The 23333-nt window shown below is 50.4% G+C and overlaps 2 protein-coding genes across 4 annotated transcripts in view; one reads left to right on the forward strand and one right to left on the reverse strand.

Moving 5' to 3' along the window:
- Positions 1-1826: 1826 nt before the first annotated feature.
- Positions 1827-23333, forward strand: part of LOC102455656 (NACHT, LRR and PYD domains-containing protein 12-like) — a 117532-nt gene continuing 96025 nt past the window's right edge. Inside the window, exons 1-2 of the mRNA XM_075928353.1 lie at positions 1827-2202; positions 2555-2599. The gene's annotated coding sequence lies outside the window, so the exon portion shown is untranslated. The remainder of the gene's footprint in view (positions 2203-2554; positions 2600-23333) is intronic.
- Positions 4321-22617, reverse strand: PGGHG (protein-glucosylgalactosylhydroxylysine glucosidase). Of its 3 annotated transcripts, none has more exons than XM_006131658.4 (14): positions 22360-22610; positions 18582-18846; positions 17471-17681; positions 15405-15840; positions 14485-14604; positions 14223-14354; positions 11784-11895; positions 11320-11392; positions 10916-11052; positions 8529-8662; positions 8317-8412; positions 7477-7574; positions 6196-6410; positions 4321-5210 (listed from the first exon to the last, which is right to left on the reverse strand). In XM_006131658.4, exons 2-14 carry the CDS (start codon positions 18835-18837, stop codon positions 5146-5148), a joined length of 2085 nt encoding a protein of 694 aa, XP_006131720.2. In that variant the 5' UTR covers positions 18838-18846; positions 22360-22610; the 3' UTR covers positions 4321-5145. The 3 variants fall into 3 exon arrangements, 2 of the variants coding, with proteins under 2 accessions (XP_006131720.2, XP_006131719.2); XM_006131657.4 differs by having other exon boundaries at positions 22234-22607; XR_001368832.3 differs by lacking the exon at positions 4321-5210 and having other exon boundaries at positions 6272-6410; positions 7477-7579; positions 22234-22617.

The raw sequence follows: 23333 nt of genomic DNA on the forward strand, positions 1-23333 counted from the left end.
AGAGGTGGCCTCTGCCTGCCTGGGACCAAGGAATTCCCTGGGTATTATTATTACTCCTTCCAACCACAGGGTGTGTGTGTCAGGAATTGCTGTTAAATTTCATAGGATTCCTGTGGCTGTGGTCCCCTTTCTCTCATACCCACCCATCTATGCACATGTTCGTACACACTGTAATTTCAGTTCCTTTCTCAGATGCTTTTCTTATTCCTTTTTTTTATTGCCCTTGATGGATCTCAAGTGAATTCTGTTCCTCATCTGTGTTTATGGTGACCATTTTATAAGGTTTCTAAGACTAACAGGGGGAAGACACAAGGCCTCTCTGAGGCCTTTCAAAACACTTGGGCTATGTCTACACTGCAGACTTTTTGTGCAAGAGTTCTTGCACAAAAGTTCATGTGCAAGAGTGCATCCACACTGCCTTGTGCTTTTGCGCAAGAGATGTGCTTTTGCACAAGAGCATCCATGGCAGTGTGGATGCTTTCTTGTGCAAGAAAGATTTGATTGCCATTTTAGCCATAGGGATTTCTTGCACAAGAAACCCCTGTTCCCGTCCACACTACCCTTCTTGTGCAAGAACTCTTCCTCAAAAAGGCTTATTTCTCATGGGAAGAGGAATAACTCTTGTGCAAAAAGCCCTCTCTTCTGGTAATCTACTGTAAACTTTCTTGTGCAAGAATGGGCTTGTAGTGTGGATGCTCCGCAAGTTTTTGCACGAGAACAGCCGTTCTTGCGCAAGAAGCCTGCAGAGTAGACATAGCCTTGCTGTCTCTGGAGAAGAGCCTGCCATGTCATAGAGAGCAAAACTTCCTCATGCCTTTGGGGGGGCATCCTATGCCTTCTCAGTGACCCTCCGCTCTGGGTCTAGGAAGGCCTATGCCTAGATCCTTATTAAATTATGACCCTCAATATCTTTAGGGGTCTGGGCCCTAGTGTCTAGAGTAGGGCCCTAGAGTAGAGGACTCATTGCTGGCCAGGAGAACACAAGCCGCAGAAATTTAAAAAACAACTAATAGTCTTGCAGCACTTTTGATCATTTGATTGTTTACTCTATTAATTAAGCTAATTGGTCTATAATTCCCTGAGTTGTCCTTATTCATATTTTTAGATACATACTTTACATGCCCTTTTCCAGTCCACTGAGGTCTCTGCCAACCTCCACGAGTTCTCAAAGATAAAGGGGTCAGAGATCTTTTTAGCTAAGTCCTTAAGCACTCTAGGATGTATTTCACCAGGCCCTACTGACTCAAAGACATCTAAATCATTTAAGTAATTCTTACCTTGTTCTTTTTGGCTGCGTCTAGACTGGCAAGTTTTTCTGCAAAAGCAGCTGCTTTTGCGGAAAAACTTGCCAGCTGTCTACACTGGCCGCTTAAATTTCTGCAAGAACACTGACTTCCTACTGTCTGAAATCAGTGCTTCTTGCGGAAATGCTATGCTGCTCCCGTTTGGGCAAAAGCCCTCTTGCACAAATGCTTTTGCGCAAGAGGGCCAGTGTAGACAACACGGTATTGTTTTGCGCAAAAAAGCCCCAATTGCGAAAATGGCGATTGGGGCTTTCTTGTGCAAAACTGCATCTAGATTGGCACGGACACTTTTCCACAAAAAGTGCTTTTGTGGAAAAGCGTCCGTGCCAATCTAGACGCTCTTTTCTGCAAATGCTTTTAACGGAAAACTTTTCTGTTAAAAGCATTTGCGGAAAATCATGCCGGTCTAGACGTAGCCTTCATGTTTTAGCTTCAGACCATGCTATCTTTATACTGATGTTCATTGTCTAAACACTGCTAATCTTCTTGGTGAAAAATGAAACTCAGAAAGTGTTTAACACTTGGGTTAGTTCTGCATTTTTTACTATTGTATTTCCCTTTTCATTGAGTAATAAAGGGCCTTATAACGGGGCTAGACCCGAAGGCCAAGAGGGCCATGGAGAAATCCTCCAGGTAGAGTGGCTAGGAGGAAACCAGCCAATCAGGAGCCTGGAGGGACTACAAAAGGAGCTGCAGGACTAGAGGTAGTTCAATTGCAGCTTGGATCTGGAAGGGAGAAAGTCAGGTGTGAGGTGCTGAGAGACTGATGGACTTGAAGATAAAACCCTGAGCTAAGGCCAAAGGAGTTGTCTCTGGGAAGGAAAGCCCCGGAGGCACCACTTTGGCTCAGAGTGAGGCAACAAACTGAAGGAACAGAATTGAACGGAGACACTCTACAGTAGGCACTGGGGATGGGCCTCAATTTGTGATGACTCCTGTGTGGGGCTGTGTCTCTGTCACTTGGCTGGAAGACAGAGTAGCTGCAAGGCTTTTAAGATGGACAGAGTCCAGGAACCTGCACTCTGCTAAATGGTGATGCTTGTGGGAGGTGTCACCCTGTTACAGGCCTACCCTGGGCATCTACTGGATTCTAACATATTTGTAAAATACTTCCTTGTTACTCTTTATGTCTCTAGCTTAATTTCCTTTTGTGTCCTGGCCTTTTTAATTTTGTTCCTACATGCTTGTGTCTCGGTTTTTAAATATTTGTCCTTTGTAATTTGATCTAGGGTTTTTTTTTATTTAAATAGGATTCTTTTTGGAGTTTCTGGTCACTGAAGATCTGGTTACATCAGGTGGGTATCTTATCTTTCCTATACCGTGGGATAGTTTACTCTTGAGACTCTTAATGCATCTTTTAGAAAATTGCTAAGTCTCCTGAACTGTCTCTTTCTTTAGCCTTGTTTTCCATTGGACCTTACCTACCAATTCTGAGTTTGCTAAAGTCTGATCAATTTAGTTCCTAAAATTAACCTTGCCTCCACCAGTTGCTTAAGTTTTGGTTTAATTTTGTCTGAGAACATTTGTCTTGCATATTATGCATGTATTTTCCAACCTGTAATGTCCCAGCCATAGCTCTGGGCTGGGGGTGGCCAGGTTGCTTCCAGACAAGTGATTTCCATTAATTTTCAGAGTTTGTTTGGGGAGAGGTATTGAAAACTATTGAGGCTTGAAGATCTTTGCTATCTAGTACAGTTCTGACTTAGGACTCCCAATGACTTTTTTTATTTTTCCAATGTGTAATGTCCCATTTGAAGCTAGCTGTTCTGTGGAAGGAAAAGTTTATTTGCAAGTTCTTTGAAGCAGGGGTCTGGGAGAACTCTGAAGCCACAGTGTTAATGTGCCCTATTTACTTACGGCCTGCCTTTGTAAAAATGGAATGAGTCTCCTAGCTCCTACTTGGTTTGAGTTGGTGAAACAACCCAAATTATAATGTGAAAATCTAGGAGGGCTGATGGGGCTCTGTTGCACTTGTACAGAAACAAATATTATTTTTAACATACCCACAATAACAACCAACCGCTCAAAGTTTTACTTCCCTGTGTATTTTCCACGTTGTCAGTTTTGTTTGCTGTCTGTGACGTAAATTTGTTCAGCATCTTAAAGCAGTTATGTGCAGATAATGGAGGTTTAGTTTTGTGAACTGCAAAATTCCACAGCATGATAGTGTTTTGGAAGATGCATTAATTTTTGAGTAGCCTTCCCTAAGACTTTAGTGCCTATGGGAGTAGGTCAGGCCTGGCCAAATATTGTGGGGCCCAAGGCTGGGAGCTGCATGGCACAGCACGCCACCAAGGCAGCAAGTGAGGCCCTAAAGGCACTGGGCCCAAGGTAACTGCCTTCCTCGTCTTGCCCTAAGGCCAGGCCTGGAGCAGGTTATTAAATTGGGATTCTGATGAATATTTTTAATGGTTTCACTTAATGGCCATGCATGTGGGGTTGTGGTTTTTGTTGTTGTTGTTTTTTATAATATAGAGCTGTTTTCAATATGCTGCACTTTGGTGTGTTACTAGCTTGAGTTGTTAAATAGAGAGGCTATTGTCTTGCCTGTGTCCTACTTCAGTGTAAATCAGCCCATGTCCAGCTGCTACTGCCCTGCCTCTGATTCATTGGGTGACAGTTTATGGTTGAAAAATTCTGACTCTACCATGTGTCTGTGGTAGGAAATAAGACGGCTTAAAATGTCTCCAGGCTTCCCTTTCTGATGCAAAGCACCCATAAAACAGCACAATCGAGATCTGAGAATAAGACTGCACTAATATGATGCTAAAATGCTGAAACTTGCTGTCCACCCATGTTGTTTGGACCTTGCTAAGATGCAGAAATAATAATAGTAAAAAACTAAAATCTTCAGAAGGAATTCGTGAATTATGCCAGCTTTGATGAATGGCAAAGCAAATTGTCTGTCTGAAAGATTTGAGAGGATTTATTTATATAGATAGAATACTAGGACTGGAAGAGACCTCGAGAGGTCATCGAGTCCAGTCCCCTGTCCTCATAGCAGGACCAAATACTGTCTAGACCATCCCTGATAGACATTTATTTATATAAATTTCAGTTCTGTTTACCTGTTTCCTGGGTAACAAGGAACAATACATGCACAAAAAATGTTCAGAAGTGAACTCATTAAATACCATTTAGCCAGTAGCTGAAAACAATTTAAAACATCTGTCCCAACATTCCAACCTAGTCTTTGACAGCTCAGATCCCAGTGCCTTCAACTCTATTTCCCTGGCAAAGACAACAAGAGCAGACATCTTTATTTAAAAGGTACCAAATGGCTACTGACCATTTTGAAGTGTTTTTTGATTTCATATTAAATAAACATATAAAGTCATGTACCTTTATTAATGAACTCTTGCTTCAGTATTCTTCCATAACATTAAAAAAAATAAAAAGCGAATAGTCTAGTAGCACCTTAAAGACTAACAAAACATGTAGATGGCATCATGACCTTTCATGGGCACAACCCACTTCTTCAGATGACAGAAGTGGGTTATGTCCATGAAAGCTCATGATACCATCTACATGTTTTGTTAGCTTAGTAGCACCTTAAAGACTATTTGTTTAAATTTTTCCTGTTAGAGACTAACTCAGCTCCCCCTCTGAAGATTTTTTTAAAATATATATCCAGGAATTTTGTAAGTGGTGAGTGCTGTGATGGCATGCTTCCGCACCCACGCACATGACCTCATATTGGTGCACAGGGCAAAAGTCACTCTGCTCATGGAGGGAATCCCTTAGCTAGAACACTGCCGTAGGACTCTGGATCCTTGCCATGTTTGAATAGCTTTGATGACTTTAAATACTTGCTTTCTCTGACAAATTCAGTATCTGGGGCTTAATGTGGCTCAGCAGATGCCCTCTGGATCCGGCCAGCAGTTGTGGCGAAGGAGATGCTCTGCCCTGCAATGGAAACAAATCCAGGAGTTGTAAGAAGAACCTTTGCTCTGAGCACCCTGTTTGGTTATTTCTCATGGGGTATGTCTAGATTGTGCTCTAAAATCGAAATAAGATATATGCAAATTGCATCTTATTTTGAAATGGGCTATTTGAGATTTGGCACATCTACATGGCGCCAAATTTCAAAATAAAGCGCTATTTCAAAACATCCCTGATTGCTCGTGAAATGAGACTTACAGGGAAGCTGAAATAGCGCGTCTGTTATTTCAAAAACTATTTCAAGATTGTGGCCGTGTTCCTTCGACCTCCGGTATACCGAAATAGCCGTGCAGTCTAGATGTACCCTTGGCCTCCTGTGTTAGGTATCATCCAGGGCCAGGCTGTCCTCAGGCAGCTTCAGAGTGGGAATTGCAGCCAGGGAGTTACCCTCCCCCCGCCCAGATCACAGCAGGTCAGGCTGTGGAGGGTGGAATAAAAGTCTTGGCCGTTAGCTCCCAATAGCTTCTCCAGTGCCTGCCTCTGCCAGCAGGTGGTGCTGTAAGCCGTGGCCTAGGAGTGGGTATGGAGTAGCCTGCACTATGGCAACCACAGCTTTTCCCAGAGGGCAGGGCTGGCCCTAGGGACAGTAGCGCCATAAGCAAACTTCTATTTTGGAGTGCCTGCCATTCCTCGCCCCCACTGCTTGACAGTCCCCTCCAGCATTGCTGCACCCCGCTCCACCCCCACATTGCTCAGAGCTCCCTTCTGTGGGCTTACACCTGAGGCCCACCCTGCTTCTTGACTCCAGCACCCTCCCGATCACGGCATCCTGGGCGGGTAGTTCATGGCACCCACCTGTGAAGCCAGCCCTGCCTGCAGAAGCGGCTCTGGGAAGGGTGTAGGCTTGCGGGACCCAGAGACCTTGCCACCCCTACCCCTTCCCTGCAGAGCGTGCACTGCGCCGCAGATCAGAAATGCACAGCAGGAGTGTGGCTGGGCGACACTGTACCTTCCGGCAAAGGGATGTGCTGCCCCGATGCTCCCAGCACGGCCTCCAGTGGGGACAGACGGGGGTCACCTGAGGACTTTGTCACCTTTACCCTAACGGTCTCTTCGGTCAGCGTGAAGTTCAGCTTGCTCCCCAGGTACGAGACCCCCGTGATCTTGAGCTTTCGAATGTTGGCAGGGCATATCGGGTCGAAGTTCAGGCTGCCCTTGGTGATCCTAGCAAAGGCAGAGGGGAGTCAGGGGCCACCGTAGTGAATTCCATGCACGAGGGAGGCGGCACTGGCTAGTCTTAGCCTGTCAGTGAGTCTGCCAACACATCCCTTGGAGCTGGGAGCGACAACAGGATTCGAGGAAATACCAGTGATGAGAACCTGAGCATCTCCCAGAGCAGCCCTGTTAGAACACAGCACAGCTGCTGGCCCGCGTTCCCAGTAAGCTGAGCACTTGAGAGGCTGCTCAGGAGAAAATCAAGTGCTGCCCTGCTGATTAGCAGAGCGCCCACAGCTGCCAGCCTGTGTTTCTATGGGTGGTGCACATCTACACATGCCTTGGTGCACATAACAAAATTTATTACACACACACAGATGGGGAAAAATTAGAGGGAACATTGCTGCTGGCTTGAGCATGCCAAGAGTCTCCCATTACCTCCACCTGGGCTTCTACTGCAGCAAACCAGCTCCTCAGACAGGGGAGGGGCTCTCTCTGTGAATCTAATAACCTCAACAGAGGGCAAATCAGTTCCCTTTCTGTAAACCCCTCTCTCCAGGAAGAGTTTGGGGGCGATGGGTAACTCGTTGCATCAGGGATGCTCTACCAACAAGTGAAGAGCTTAGCATAGGCCTGGTACCCTAGGAAATGTTATGGGACCTTAGACCATAGTGAGGTTTGAATCTCCATTGGAGATGTGGAGTAGGATTTTCAGAAGGACTCAGTGATGACCTGACCCTGTTCCTATTGACATAAAAGGGGGCAAAGTCAATAGGAACAGGGTCAGGTCAACCATTGACATCAATGGGGGCAAAGTTTGGACAGTGCTTATGGAATTTCCACCCTGTTCTCTGCAATTCACTAGTTACCAGCTGGGACTCCTAGGGGAGTGTGAGCTTTGCTCTTTGTCTGTAACCTGCAGCGAGGTGTCGGAGGATGTGGGTGGGACAGCATCTTCCCTTCAGAGATGCTGCCGTAGACTGGAGAGACTTTAAGCCCCAGCTAACGAAAAGGTTCTTAGAGACCTTCCCTCCTGGTTGGCAAGAGATTAAAAGAGTTGCCGTCATGCTCTCACCTGAACCCTGTGTAGCCAAAGAGGATGGCCTGCAGGAATCCCCCCATGCCTGTCAGGAAATTCACAGCTCCTGACCCGTCCGAGTTCTCCGCCCAGATCTACACTAACAAGTGAGAGAGAAACAGTCTAGGCAGGATCAGGATTTATTAGCTACGCTTCATAACGTTACAGGCCATTGGAAAGTGCTAATTATCATCTTCACTTGTCTGGGTCCCCTGTGAGTCCAGAGAACTGCCCCCACTCCTGCCACAGAGGAAGAGGTGGGTATGAGGCATTCTTCCCCCATGGCCCTATTGCCCCACCCTCGGGAAAAGGGGAGCCATTTTTGGGTCTTTCCTGCTCTGCTGCCCATCAGCAGGAGAAAGGGAGCCAGGGGAGGTGAGATCTGCTCATCACCAAAACAGGAGAATTGGGAGGGGCCCCCTTCCTGGCACCGAGGAGCCACCGGGCTCTGTGGCCTACCCTTGATGTGAGGAGTTGGGAGGGAGAAGAGGGCAGGATGCTGCTAGTCCCATTTCCCTGACCCATAACAAGGAGCGGGACTCTGGGCTGGGTCTGAGGCCTGCACTTTAGCTCTGCCTCTCCTGGAGAGAGCAAGAGGGGAGGTAGTGCAATGTCTCTATTGCTCCTCCACACACAGGCAAGTGGGGGCTTACTGACACCCAGAAAGCAATACTGAGCCCAATAAAAACAGAAGAGGGTGCTGGGATTGATAATACAATTAATGTAGGGGACGGTCTGAGTGGCATGTGACAGCATCACTTGGGATCAGCCATTACGACCTGCCCAGGCAGAAGGAAGGGGGAGTCTATCAGCAGTGTCAGGGAGCACCTGCCTGACCTTGAATGGCTCGGTGATGTTGTTGAAACACTTGTTCAGTTGACTCTGTGCCCTTTGGATCTCCTTCAGTTCCATCCAGCCAATGGCAAACATGCTCTGCAGGGAAGAGAACCAGATGGGCCTCTTGGTGTGCTGTGAGGAGCCTACTTCTGCACGAGGCTCTAGCCTTTCACATGGAAACCCTCTGGCTTCCGCTCGGCTTAGAGGCTTACCCAGGTCATGGCTGGCCCATCCCGCGCAGTGACGGGCTCATATGTCTCCAAGTCGTTCTTTCGGACTTCAGTGCTCATGGGATACATCACTGGGTATCCGAGCAAGACGACATCTGCTTGTTTCACGGGCTTACCTGGGAAAGGGATGGAGAGAAGGGCACCGCACCTATGGGAACTCGGAATGAGAGGTGATGGGCCTAGCTTAAAGCTCAGATCCCAGGGGAAGTATGCAGGGCTGGCAGGTTGAGAGATGATTGGTCTACTAATACATTATTTAATGAAATATTGCACACTGAGACCCAATGGAAACAGAGCAAAGCAGTCCCTGGAGTGTAAAGCAAGCCTAGAGATGGTGGGGCAGGGACACTGGAGATCAGATGGCTCAGGTCTGCCCAGCTGGAAGTTAGAGACATTTCAAATTTGTTTAGGAAGATTTTCATTGATGTGGTCCTAGCTGACAGCTGATCTGGTAGCTGGTGCAAGGCCAGAATGTCCCCCACAAGGTGCGGTTTTAACATTGTGGTAATCATGCACAGTGTCTTTTTAAAGCCAGGCACAATAGCAAATTCCCCAGGCGCAAGGGACCTATCCCTGGCAAAGAAAATCTTGCCACAGGCCAACTTCTTGACTAATAACTGAGTTTTTGGTTTTATAGTTAATTAATGTTAAGCAATTTTTAAAAAGATTTTTATTCATTTCAGTGTTCGCCGTGATGGGAAATTCTGTGGGAGGAGGTTGGACAATAATTATTTAATAACAGTAGATGTTGAGATTCCGTGAGGCAAAGTGTTATGGCCATTAAAACGCAGATTGTCAGCATCGCATGTCAAACTAGACAAAGGAAATAGCCTGAAATCCAGTTCTAAGAAACTCCCAAGCAGCATGTTTCTTATTTTGCCGATTAATAACATTCAGTTATTATCACTGGAAATATTTTCCCATCCCTCTGCGTGTGGACAGTGAAATGGACATTTACCAATACAAATCTAACCCTTTCACGCCTGATAGTAACCCAGAGATGAGAATGAATCACCCCATCCAGTGGAGAGAACAGCTCACTAGCTGCACTTTCTACACTAAGAACTTGAGTTAGGTGACCTACCAGCACACAGACCTCATCTGTCTAGACTAGGTGCGGGCAATAATTTTTTGCTGGGGGCCACTTAAAACATTTCTGAAGGGGCGGGGCCTTGACCGGAAGGAGCAGGGATACTTCCTGGTTCGCCACCCCCAGACCATGATTGGTCTGGGGGTAGGGGAAAGCCTTTGTCCACCCGCTGCCCCCTTCCCTCTAGGTGCCCATGCCTGGGGCTGGGAGCAGACTTCCCCCGCCCCCAGGCCAATCAGGGCCTGGGGGCAGAGGAGCATGCAAAGTTTCCTTTGCTCTGTCCCCGCCCTGCCTGTCACTTAAAAGCACCATGCACTCCTGGCAGGGCGGGAGGAGGCTTCATGTGCTCCCCCGCCTTCAGGCCATGATTGGCCTGTGGGCGGGGAAGCGGGTGAAGCCTCCTCCAGCTCTGCCTGGAGTTCTTAGCAGGGCAGAGGAAACTTCCCGTACTCCCTCCGCCTCCAGGTAGGGTTGCCAAATGGTTTTAGATGGTGAGGGAGAGGGGAACCAGCCGCGGGGGGAGCGGGGCTGGCGAGGGATATGGGTGGGGGGAACTGGCCAGTGGGGAGCAGGGCTGGTCGGGAGGAAGTCGGGGGGGCATGGGGCTGGCTGGGGGAGCATGGGTTGAGGGAACTGGCCAGCGGGGAGCAGGGCTGGCTGGAGTGGGTACGGGAGGGGAGGGGGTACCTGGGTGGCAGGAAGCAGGGCTGGCTTGGGCGCACGCAGATCCCGGGGTGCTGACTGTCCCGTGCATGGTCTTGGCGGAGCACATGGGCGACTCTGGTCCCGGGGATTCCATCCCACCTTGGCCCCGCCCCCACTGCATAGTTGTGTACTGCCTGGCTGGTAGATGTGCGCTTGCAGTGTGAGTGTGTCTACCAGCCAGGCAGTACGCAGCTACTTACCAATACTCGTGATAATAATAAAACTTATTTAATTAGAAAATACCAGACATTTATATGTCCAGTATTTTCTCAATTTGTTGCCCTAACAGAAAGCTCAAATATTGGACTGTCTGGTTCAAAACTGGACACCTGGCAACCTTACCTCCAGGCCCTTATTGACCTGGGGGCAGGGGTGCAGCAGGGCCTCCACGGACCCGATCTACCTGCTTGGTCCTTTTGCCCACCTCTGGTCTAGACCCTTCTTCAACAGAGCAAGCACCAGGCCAGCAATGTAGTGGTTTCAGGATCTGAGGTTACTATGTGCTGCAAAGCACCTTGAAAAGACACAGCAAGGCTAAGATGCAGCCCCTCCCCTTCCTGTTCCTCCGCCTCACCTGGGCTGTATCCATCGTACTCTGGGTGGTAGTTCCTGGCTGCATCAAATGGCACTTTGATTTTCTTGGCCACCTCCTGCCACTCCTCCGGCACCGGGATCTGGAAATCGTGGGCCAGGTCGGCTGCAAACCTCAAGCTGGAGGGAGCGAGGAAAGACTGTTTAGAGAGGCTCTGTAATGCTTTAAAGAGGGAAATATTAGAATAATTGGAAGCCAAGGTGCCATCCCAGCCAGTCGCCCACAAGGGAAAGTGCAAGACCGGGAGAGCGTGGCCCATGGCACGTGCTTCAGAGAGCCGCTGAGCCTGGGCTTTCTTCTCAGTCCTGCCAGGTTGCTAAGCAGCAGGGAAGACGGGTCAGCGTCTGGGAAAGCAGTTCAGTGCTTGTAGGAATCATGCGCGTTACCTCCGCTGGGCCACGGCGTTGGTGTAAACAGAGTTATCGACGCTGTTGTGATACTCATCTGGGGGCATGACACCTGCAGGAAGAGGGAGGAGACATCACACCAAGGCCTGGCCTGGCCTGTTTGTTTTAAAGCCCTTGCTATGGGGGTTGGTGAGAGGCTATGGCACCTTAGATCTGTACTGTAGCCCGGGTTACCTCTGAGGGCAAGGGGCTGGCCTTGGAGAAGTGAACAGTGATTTCAGTGCAGCTCCTAATGGAGATGCATATGTCAGTGGCACCCATCTTAGAGAGGGCACAGACTCTGTGGACATGGAGACCTCCCTACCTTCAGAGCCATAGTGGGGTTTCCTTAGCACCAGGGCTGAGGCCCACAGGGTATGTCTACACTGCAGGTTTTTTTGGGAAAAGATCCGTTTTTCTGAAAAGCTGGGGGCTTTCTCCTGTGAAGTCCTTCCTGGACTTACCTTTGATGTGGTAGCGCTGCTCCTCCTGACTCCAGACCACCCTGCTGCACCAGTACTGAGCCACGGTACCAACCACGTCCCAGGCGCCTTCCTCCTGGAACAGTTTGCGGTCCTGGTAGGAACCAAACTCAGAGAGAGTGAATTGGGGAGCCATGAGGGACGGCGACTGTGGGATCCAGAGACAGACAGAGATGGGGAGCCACAAGGAGCAGACACACTGGTACCCAGACCCAGAGAGAGCCATGAGGAACAGGGACAGCAGTCCCCAGACCCAAAGAGGTGGGGAGCTGGGAAGAAAATGGACGTTGGCGCAAGCATGCAGGTTGATGTCACAATCGTTACTCTCCGTGCCTTGCCTTTTTCCAGCATCAGCACAAGCACATTCCCTTTGTCCAATTCTTTGCCTGACTGCTCCTGCACTGCTCCCTGGGATGCTGTTCCCAGTGGAGTTTGATTACACACGTGGACAGCCCGGAAGTTTCAACTGTAGAGTACAATATACCCTCCACCCCCAATGCTACCTCCACAGCAAAGAACTGAGGCCAAATTCAGCACTAGCGTAAGTGGAGGCAATTCCATGGCTTTCAGCAGGAGTTGTACCCAGCGGACTTGTTTGAATAGCATATCATTTCCTTAGTGAGGAAATCTCCTACCACCTCCTCTAAGCAATTCCACACACAAGGAGAGGAGCGCCACCTTGCATGGGGGGGAGTAGAGGAGATTTCCTTCTCTAGGAGAGAATGAACCTCTGGCCTGTTCTACACACTTTTCCCACAGGGCTTGGGGGAAAATTCAGTTCCCTGAGCTGGCAAGCAAACAGCTGTGTGGACTGGACTCTATCTGCCACTAATATTCAAGCTTAAAAGGGTATGTGTCCATTGCAATGTAAGCCCAGGGTTAATACAACTCAAGTGAGAGGACTCTGGGTTGGTTCACTTAGCATCTCTGTAATTCCAGAGTAGGAACCCCAAGTCCAACCACCCATATCGCAAACTTCCTACTGCCATAATGTGCCTGTTATTTGTGGTCCTGTGTGGGAAAACTTGGCTGTCCACTTGATTATCCAGAAGAGAAATAAAGCCGTTCCCTGGGGTGCCAGCGTACTTTTGGGGATATCACGGAGCATAAGTGGGTAATATGTGGGGTGGGCAAAATAACTCCCTGGGTCAGGGCTTGAGGAAAATGTCCCGTGCCAGAGTGGGGCGCTCAGGTAAGCTGCTTGCCTACTGTGGCCCCAGCCATGCTGCTCCCGCAAGCAGCTGGCTGCTGCTAGTAAGCATGTCTCTGCATGCTTCTGAGGGGGAGGGGGCAACAGGTTTCTGTGCACTGCCCCACCCCCAGCACCATCCTCATAGCTCCCATTGGCCAATGGTCTCCTGCTTCCAAACTCCCTCCTAGGCCCCATACCTCCTTCTGCACCCAGTCTCTATCCAGAGCTCTCTTCTGCACCCAAAGTCCAGCCCAGACCCCACATCCTCTCCATTAATATAATAGAAAAGTGCGGCCCCTGACCACTTACCAAAATTCTTGAAGTGGCCCCTCTGCAAAAATTATTGCCTGGTCTAGTGGTCTGTGTCTACACTGCAAAATAACAGGGCTTGAACCCTAGGTCCCAGCTTGGCTCTGGCTTGGACCCTCCAAACTTGTAGGGTCTTGAGTCTGAGCCTGGGTTAGCCCAATTTATGTGTAGATACAAGGGGGGGTTAAATCCAGGCCTGAGTTTTAACCCTGAGCTTACAATACAGTGTAGACCTGGCCTTAGTAAGCTTCATGTCAGCCAGCGGTGACCCATACCTGGGGGGGAAGGGTGGCTGAGTGAGGGGCAGCCGACTTCAGCAATGATACTGAGCATGCTCAGTCTATACGGGCATGCTCAGTACAAACCAGACAGCAAATGGGGGGCCACGTGACTGGCCACATCATTCCACCCATTTTTGAGAAGACAGATTTCTAACTGGACAGCAGAGAAGAGTCACAGCTCCACCCATCAGTGGGGGCTATTTAATGCTTCTTTGCAGTTGGGCCTCCTAGTGCCGATTCAGAAAGCATTTAGACGCCAGGCAAGGGAGACACGGGAAAGAAAAATGGAATAAGCAGGGCCCGAGAAGAGCAGCAGGGAGCCCAGGGGACTCTGGGAACCAGTTGTACCAGTTAGGGAAAGGGTTAGAAGACAGATTAGTCGAGGGTCACTTAGCAAGATGCTGAACTAGTCAAATAAGGAACATCTGAGGAGCAGGCATTGAAGAAGGGCCACCATAGATAGTGGAGTGTTGAGTCGGGGGGTGTTACTGGTCATTGTGAATGGGGGGGGGGAGGACTCCAGTCATCAAGAGGAACATCCAAGGAATTGCCCAATACACTGGTAGCTGTGGCCACTGGGCCTGCCCCCTTTCTGGCACCGTCGTCAGACCTGCCCCAAACCGCACGTGTCTGGGTTACCTGTGTGGTGTGGTAATACTGCTCAAAGGCCAGCAACACGTCCCCATTGATGTGAACTTCTTGGGCTCCATAAATCTTTTCAGGGCAGACTTCCCGGCCAGTGGCCGCGCTCTCCCAAGGGAACTTGGCACCCTGCCAGAAACAACACCCCCCGGAGAGGCTGAGCAGGACCCTCGGAACGGGGCAGATCAGGGACAGCGAAGGATTAAGAGGTTTATTTCCTTTGAGGACTATCTTCTCTCATGCCCAACTCTATCCCTACCTTATATCCCTGCTCCTGGGCGTTCTTCAGCGCGCCACCTAGTGCTCGAATACGGTACTGCAGGATGGCGCGGGCTGCTTCCGGGTAAAACAACAGGATGTTTGGGTATATCCACGTGTCCTGGAAATGGAAAATGAGTCTATGTAAGATCAGACACTTAACAAAAGTAGGGGATGCTAGTGGGCCAGAACCCAGAGAGAACGCAAGGGCTTGTCCCAGTCTCTGAATACTGTGGGAGCCTCCTAAGCCCTGCCAACACACCCACAGTTAACTGTGCACGTTACTGGCTAGCATTGTATCCCTGCCTGCCATGCTTCTGAGCCGTGCTAGTATCAGGGCATGCGGGCACTAGCTAAGCAGTTTTCCCAGAGTGCCCCAGTTGGGGACAGAGAGCCTGGAGGACATTCATCTGCAGCAGCAGCTCGTGGGTAAGGCCCTTGGGGATGTTCAACCCCACACATTGCGGGGAAGAACCATCCACACCAGTTCCAGAGACAGGGTGTCAAGTAGTCTGCGCGGTGAGACAGTTATAGGAAGAAAAACATGTGCTGATCTAAGCCTTTGGTGGGGGGAGACGGACACTGAGCTGACTATGGACATGTGCCAAGTTTTAATGATGGCTTAGGCTCATACTAAACCCTGAAAAAAATGGGTTACAAATCTGGTTATAGCGACAGAGTCTGGGTTCAGAAGGCTCAACAAGCTATGACACTACTGCCATTAGCTGTCTTCCCAACCTCTGCATATGGCAGGATACACGCCCCACTGCTGGTGCCCAAGATTTGCCCTGTCAGCCTCCCAGGAAGTAGACTGTTGCTACGTCTCCCAACCAGTACTGCATTTCCCACTCCCAGCCTGGAGTGCTGTAGCATGTGTGATACACGCAATAGAATTATGGGCTGCAGTCTTCCATAGCCCACCTGGTCCCAGAAGACGTGCCCCCAATAGTCTTCTCCCTGCGTGCCGTTGGATAACCCACCGGGGCTGATTCCATGGAAGAGGAAGTCAGGAGAATCCAGGGGAGGAATTGCGCTCAGCAGGTAATAGAGACAGCCATACAAGGCCTGCCTCAAAGGGAAAGGCCCATCTACATCTACATGGCAGCCTTTCCAGAGCGCTGCCCAGGCCCGGGTGTGAGAGGAGTATAAGGAGCCAGCAGCGATCAGGGACTTTCCTTCATGAAAGTGCCTCTTCACTTCCTCTTCGCTGCCTCCCACTGCGGTCAGGAACTCCCAGGTTCTCTCCGGCTCTTCCCCGGGCAGGGTCACCGCCTGCGGAACGGGAGTCCAGATCATGTGCACAGAGGGCTGTGGAGCCCCCTCCACCTCTGGGATCAACGTTTCCCCATAGATATAGCTGCAAGATATAGCAAACAGCATGGGGCATTTCAGTGTTGTCTCAGCAGCCAGAAAGGGATCATCCACCCAGTGAGTAACTCTATGGGCCAGTTTATCCACTGGCGTAAATCAGTGTAGCTCTTTACTCCAAAATAGTGATGTCAGTTCATAGTAGCTGAGGATCAGGCCCATCCCATACCTCGCCCTTCTCCTCCCCATTTAATTACAAGGGAATCTCACCCCCAGACAGAGCTTCTGAGGTGAAGCACTGGGATGGGATGCCTAAGGAGGGGGTGGAATCTCCATCCCTAGAGGTTTTTAAGTCCTGGCTGGGATGATTGAGTTGGGGTTGGTCCTGCCTTGGGCAGGAGGCTGGACCAGGTGACCTCCTGAGGTCTCTTCCAGCCCTAGGATTCTAGGAGTCTGAAATGTATCATGACTCTCCTTCCATTGTTATTAGCAAGAGGTGTGGAGCACAGCAAAGGGGTGGTGAGAAGAGAGACCAATAGACTTTGATTTATTTCCCTTTCATAACCTAAAGAAGAGGAGAGTCCAGGGTTCACATTTACACCCCCTCTTTCCTCCCTTGGATTGTCTCATTGGCCCAGATCTTCTAAGGTATTTAGCCTCCCAACTTCCATTTATTTCAAGCCTAAATACTTGGGAATATCTGGGCCTTGGACTCTTTTCCCCCTTCAGATTGTTTTTCTCTCCCTGGCATTTCCCCCCCAGGGCCAGTGTCAAGATGCTCTCCTTTGGGCAGCGCCCTCCTGCAGTGGGATACTGAAAAGCTTGCACAGTTTGAGCCTCTCTCACCTGGGATTCCCTGGTTTGGCAACATCCATAGTCCAGAAGGACCGCAGATGTTCCTAGACCAGTGAGCCCCCGCTGCAGAGGTTGAGAGCGGCTGGGAGTGGAGCTGGTCTGGTCAGTGATCTGGGAGCGAGGAGACCAGGGAGCAGCTGCTGCCCCGCATGGGGCTGGAGCCAGGTAGCAGATCTCTGGGAGTGGGCTGGGGGCAGCAGAGGTGGGCCCGGTAGGTGGGTCAGGAGAGGTCAAGCCTGCAGGTTCTCCTGGGGCAGCAGCCAGGAGGGGAACCCCGGGAGAGCCGAGACACCTGACCTCCCCTGGTCCGGCAAATTCCCTTGTTTGGGACCACTCAGCTCTTGAGGGTGCCGGACCAGGGAGGTTCAACCTGTAGTTCACCTCCTGGCTGGCACCACCCACAGGAGTGAAGATGGGGCTGTCTCCATCAATTGAATTAACACCTTCCCCCCCCCCCCAACATCAAGTACACCTCAGACAGGACATTTAAGACATCCTGATTTCGGTTGAGCTGGACTCTAGGAATCTCAGCTTTCCAGACTCTTCCCATCTCCCTCCAAGCTAATCAGCTGCTGCGGTTGTGGCTAATACGTCTGTGGCTGAGACACCTCCAAAAGTACCAAGGGCCCGAGGCAGTTCTGACTCCCAGGCCCAGACCCTCGGAATGATGGGTAAAGTTGTTCAGAGTCATCTTGGCCTCTGAGAACCCCAGCCATTGTCCTAGCTTTCTTTGTCACCCATTTGAAAGTTGGAAAGAGGGCAAGTCTTCCCCCCCCCCCCAGGCCACACCCCTGCTGGGTACACCCTGCCATGAGCACACTCACTGAGCTCCCTGGAAGTCCTGCCCTCTGTGCAAGACCAGGTCCTGGCTTTGTGGTGTGAATTGCGTCTGGAGCTGCACAGTCACTGGCTGGCCTTTGGGAGCCAGTCGTTGGATAGTGATGCTGAAGGCCAGTAGGTGTACCAGGGACTGGTGGGCGAAGAGCCTGTAGGTGGCTGTGTAACCGGCTGACTGAAGCACATGACTGAAGGTCCCTGTGGACACAAACAGAATTATCGTTCAGCGCCTCTTCTTCTCAGATGTTCCCGTCTGCTCTCTAAATCGAGGACCTGATCCCAGCTGGGATATGGGCACCTGTGCATGTATGGACCACTTCTCATTTTGCCAGAGGCTGCTCCACCTTCCGCTCTGCGCCAACTCCACCCTTTTCCTCATACCTCCACCTGGCCTCTTCTCTGCCGCTTTCCCCAAGCACACCCCATCCCCACTCCTCCCCCTCCCTCCCAGCACTTCTGGAGCACTGGGAATTGGCTGGTTCACAGTACTTGGAAGTTCGGGGGGGGGGGGGGGGGGATAGGTTTGTGCAGGATCCCCAGTGTGCAAAAGGTGCAGAGGGAGGGGACAGAGGAGGGTTGCATGGGCCACACATAGAACCCCGATGGGCCACATGCACTAGTCTAGAGTAAGGTGAGGTGAGTTTTGCCCTTCTTTTTTTTAGAGAGCAGCCTGCTTTGTCTTTCTCTGTTTTGGATTTTTTGGTGTATGACTGTTTTGAATTCTAAGAAATACTGTAGTTATGTTGCAACACTTCCAATGAGAGTATTTTACCTTTTTAATCTGTTTTCACTGTGTGTATGCCATGAGCATAGCACAGATTGGTGCATGCTTTTTACTGACCACTATCCATGATGCCATGCACCCAGCAAGAAGGGAACACAAAATCCAGCTTGTTTCTGACTCAGATAGAATCTTAGGCCCAGGAAGGGAGGAGAGAGAATGTGTTGATCACATAGAAAATGAAAACACTGGTAAAGGGATTTAGGGATGTAACTTCTAGGCTTCTAAGAGGGAGCCACTGAAAATGAGGAGAAAGGAAAATCAGGCAAACAAGCATAAGAAAGTAGTTGTAGCCTGGGATCTGAGGTGCTGTCTACCTGTCCTGGTGTTCAAGGTGAAGGTTTCTGTCAGTCCATCCTCGTCAGGCACACTGATTCTGACATTGACAGGGCTGGGGATGTCGGCACGGTGAGTGTCCCCCACTGCTCCATTATATACCCCATTTACATGGAGGATGTCTCTGTAAACTCGGGTGCCCAGGTAGGCATTGGTCACTGTCGCGAAGAGGCGAGGATCTGAGGGTAGAGTGCTGGAGGTGAACACGGCGGGATCTGTCCCACCCCCATCGGCCATTGCTGCCTCCTGTAACCAGGGAACGAACCGAGTCAAAGATGAGGATTAAACAACACCAGGCAGTGAATTTTCACCAAAGACAACCCTGCGCCCCCACAATCTGCCAGCAGCATGATCGTGGTGCCTGGCTGAGCTTGCCTGGTCACCTTCCTCTCTTCCAAGTGTTTTAAAATGGATTCCTTGAGGACTTGCTCCATGATTTTTCCAGGGACTGAAGTGAGGCTGACTGGTCTGTAGTTTCCCTGATCCTCTTTCTTTCCCCTGTTGGAGCATGAGCAGGGCAGGCACTTGGAGGCAGCACTACCCCACCCTCAATACACTTACAATAGGTGTTTTGGGGGCAGTCTGGCTGCGGCCAGGCTGGCGGTTTGGGAAAACCCTGCCTTCCTCTGCCTCTTACACCTACCACTCCTGATTGAGCACTTCAGCTTTTTCCACCTCATCTGTCACTAGGTTGCCTCACCATTCAGTAAAGGTCCCGTTCCACCTTATTATTGCTAACAGACCTTTAGAAACCGTTCTCGGTATCCTTCACATCCTTTCCTGCTGCAGCTCCAGCTGCGCTTTGGCCTTCCCGATTACACCCCTGCGTGCTCAAGCAATGTTTTTATGCTCCTCTCTACTCATCTGTCCAAGTTTCCACTTCTTGGAAGCTTCCTTTTTGTGTTTAAGCTCACTGAAGATTTCTCTGCTAAGCCAAGCCGGTCGCCTGCCATCTTTGCTATTCTTTCTGCACACTGGGATGGTTTGTCCCTGTGCTCTCAATAAGGCTTCTTTAAAATACAGCCAGCTCTCCTGGAGGCCTTTCCCCCTCAGATTAGCCTCCCAGAGGATCCTGCCCATCAGTTATCTTGGGGGGCAGGGGTGTGTGTATGTGTGTGTGTGTGTGTCAGAGTCTGCTTTTTTGAAGTCCAGGGTATATATTTTCCTGTTTTCCTTTCTTCCTTTGGTCAGAATCCTGAACTCAACCATCCCATGGTCACTGCTACCCAGGTTGCCACCTTATTCTACTTCCCCCTCCCAATTCTTCCCTGTTTGTGAGCAACAGGTCAAGAGGAGCATGGTCCTGGTACCAACCTCCTGGAGGAACCAACCTCCTGGTACCAACCTAGCTGGAGGAACCAACTAGGGAAGTTTTTCTCAAATCTCTCCAAAAACTTCCTGGATTTTTTGTGCACTGCTGTATTGCTCTCCCAGCAGATGTGATGGTGATTGAAATCCAGGGCCTGTGATCTGGAAACCTCTGTTAATTATCTGAAGAAAGCTCATCTACCTGAATCTCCTGGTCTGGTGGTCTATAGCTGATGCCCACCATGACATCACCCTTGCTGCTCTCGTCTCTAATGTTTACCCAGAGATTCTCTACAGGCTTTTCTCCAGTTCATACTGGAGCTGTGAGCAGTGATACTGCTCTCTTACACAGAGTGTCTCTCCTTCACCTTTTCTCCACCTCTCCTTCCTGAATAGTGTACAGCCATCCATGGCAGGGTTCCAGTCATGTGAGTTACCCCACTAAGTCTCTGTTGTTTCATTCACATCCTTGACTGCCAAGTTTTATAATGCTCCCCAGGCAGCTGTTCTGACCTGTGGAAAGTAGGTGCAAAATGCTACCAGGTCATGCTCTAGCAGAAACAGGAATTACTAGATGGTCAGAATGGTCCCTTTTATGCCTTGGGAGCTAGGTATCTATGAACAGAAGAGTTCTTGGCAGAGGTGAAAGCAAGCCAGTGCATCCCAGTGGGTCGCTCTGGCAAGAAAGAGCCAGCCGGTTGGGGCACTCAGGTGCCAGAGCAGGCAGCCTGGTGGCCAGGTTAAAGGGGCTGGTTTGGGGCACGCTCCCTCACTGGTCCACAACTTCCCCAGCCCTGAACGCCCCCTCCCCCCCGGCACCATTTAGGGAGGGCTGAAGTCCCCTACCCCCAACACTTGGGATTCATATGGGGAAGCTGCTTGCTGTTCTCCTTCCCCTCCAGGAGGAAAAGCAAAGCACACAGGGGCTATGTCTACACTCGCGGCTTCTTGCGCGAGTAATATGCAAATGAGGCTAAGCATGGAATATCGCCGAGCCTCATTTGCATATCTAATGAGCCACCATTTTTTTCAGAAGAGGCTCTTGCGCAAGAAGGAGCGTCTGCACTGCCCCTTCTTGCACAAGAAAAACCCTCTTGCGCAATGCCGTTACACCTATTACTTTTCAGGAAGAACGGCGTTGCGCAAGAGGGTTTTTCTTGTGCAAGAAGGGGCAGTGCAGACGCTCCTTCTTGCGCAAGAGCCTCTTCTGAAAAAAATGGTGGCTCATTAGGTATGCAAATGAGGCTCGGCGATATTCCACGCTTAGCCTCATTTGCATATTACTCGCGCAAGAAGCCGCGAGTGTAGACATAGCCAGGGTGTCTGCATCCCTCTCTCTCCTGGCTGGGGAATGGAGGGAGGGGGCAGAGGAGTGAGTGACCCAGGCTGCGAGCTTCCCTTTCGCTCTCTGCGAGAGACAAAAAAGAGCAGCAAGCAGCCTCCTGGTACAAATCTTGGGGAGGAGGGCGGGTTGAGTCCCCCCTACCCTCCCTAAATAGCACCCCTGCCCTCCTGCACTCCCTGCATCCATCCATACCCCAGCCCCCTGCGCTCCCTACCCCGAGGCCCTCCTCACACACCCAACCCTGACTTTCACCTCCCCACACCCAAACCCCTGCTCTGAACCCTCACACCCCAAGCTCCTGCCCTGAACTTGCACCACCCACATCCCCACCCCCCTGCCCTAAGCCCACCTACACCCACCATAACCTCTGACCTGAGCCCCCCCTTCCAGCCCAGACTTAAATTTCTTACAGATACTGTCATATCACCTCCCCCTCCCCCAGCCTCCTGTCCTAAGGGCCCCCCCCCCCCCCCCCCCCCCCCCCGTTTGACACACTGGGAACTAAGTAAATGATTACAAGGTGCCCGTAGAGGAGCAGGCACTACATTCTATTTAACATGAAAATGCTTTTGTCATAACAAAAACATTCAAGGCTAATTCCTTCTCCTTCCCTGCCTGTGTGGCACTGCAAGGGATGCCTCTCTTCTCTTCCAGAGAGTCACTGCACTGTTTGTTTTGGGAGAGATACACAATCCATGGGAGACTTTGAATTTAGGGATCTGAGCCAACTCCCTTTGAAGTTCACATAAGAATAAAGTCAAGGCAAACCCTGGTTATTTTTCTCTCTGTAGGGGCTGAGCATGCAAATACTTGGCAGGCCAGGCCAGGAGTCCTCTGTTGCTGGCTGTTTGGGGTCTAGAGTAATGAGAATGCAGCCGAACGGCAGCTCCTCTGCTGTTAATCTCTCTCCCAGTGCCAGGCTGGCAGTTCTGGAAATCCCTCCCTCAGCTCATGACTGGCAGCTCTCCTGTTAAACTCACCTGGCAGTTTTCCACTTGTAAATGCCTGCTCTGTGCTCGTGCCTGGCAGGCCCCAGGGATCAGCCAGGCAGAAACACGTTCCACAAAGTTTCCGGGAGAAGGGAAAAGTTAGACAGTGTATCTTGCCTTTTCCTTCGGGGCTCGGCTGGACTCTGGTAGCTTGAGGCTGCAGCTGCAGCTGTAGGATCTCCTCTATGTGTGCGGCGAGAGGGGAGGGGTAGAAGGAAGTCACTGGCGGAGAGGAGAGGAAGGAAATAACTTTTTTTAAAAAAAGAACTTTGAAACAGGTACTTCTCTAGGGGGATCTCCTGACGCACTCCTCTCCGGGAAACTGAGTTCCCTGCTTACTGCTCGCAAGGGACATGAAGCACCGAGGCCTTAACCATAAGGGCTGTCTGTCTAGAGATCGAAATGCTGCAGGAGCTGGCCCGACTCAAGGTCCCTGCACAGCACGCAGAGGGAGGGGAGCCCCTAGCCAAGTTATCTGCAGACTGCACAAGCGATTGAGATGATTACCCAGTGTGAACTTTGTCTGGGGACTGGCTGTTTGTCCCACTCTGCTCTCCCTCTGTAATCCCATGCAGTGTGGCTAGGAGGGAGGGAAGTGGTGGAAAGGGGCAACAGGGGAAGTACATCACTTTTAATGATGAATAAAGGCAGGTGAAAGGGAACGGGTTCAAAATGCTGCCCCTGTTTGCGATCTAAAAGAGAGAGTAAGTACATTGCAGCCCCTGTACGGTGATGTACCTACAGTCCTGCAATTGTACTGCCATAACATAAATACTTCCTTCATAGACTAAAGGCGTTTTCCTGTCCAGGCAGGGAACCTGCCTCTGGAGGGGAAGTTAGGAATTGTAGGTCAGTGGAAGAATCATTCAGTAGAGTTAGCTGCAGTTCAACCTAACTACAGTGCTCAAGGTGCAGGGTTTTTTTTTTCACAGTCTTTAGTGCTGTAGCTAGGTCAACCCAATTTTTGGGTGTAGGCAAGCCAATGGCTATGTCGGCATTTTGGAGCAAGTCTCCCAGTCCAGATACATAGACAGGCTAGCAGGGCTCTAAAAAGAGCTGAATAGACAGAGCTGGGAAATTGCAGTTCAGGC

The sequence above is a fragment of the Pelodiscus sinensis genome, chromosome 4 (assembly GCF_049634645.1).
Source record: "Pelodiscus sinensis isolate JC-2024 chromosome 4, ASM4963464v1, whole genome shotgun sequence".
Classification (NCBI taxonomy): domain Eukaryota; kingdom Metazoa; phylum Chordata; order Testudines; family Trionychidae; genus Pelodiscus; species Pelodiscus sinensis.

Excerpts from the sequence above, each read along its gene's own strand:
- PGGHG (XM_006131658.4), bottom strand. The coding sequence starts at position 18,837 with ATGGCCGATGGGGGTGGGACAGATCCCGCCGTGTTCACCTCCAGCACT. Across the intron at positions 15,841-17,470 it reads CAGGACTTCCAGGGAGCTCA|CTATATCTATGGGGAAACGT; the intron begins GTGAGTGTGCTC and ends TATATCTTGCAG. Across the intron at positions 11,393-11,783 it reads GCAGCGCTACCACATCAAAG|GTGTCATGCCCCCAGATGAG; the intron begins GTAAGTCCAGGA and ends CTCTTCCTGCAG.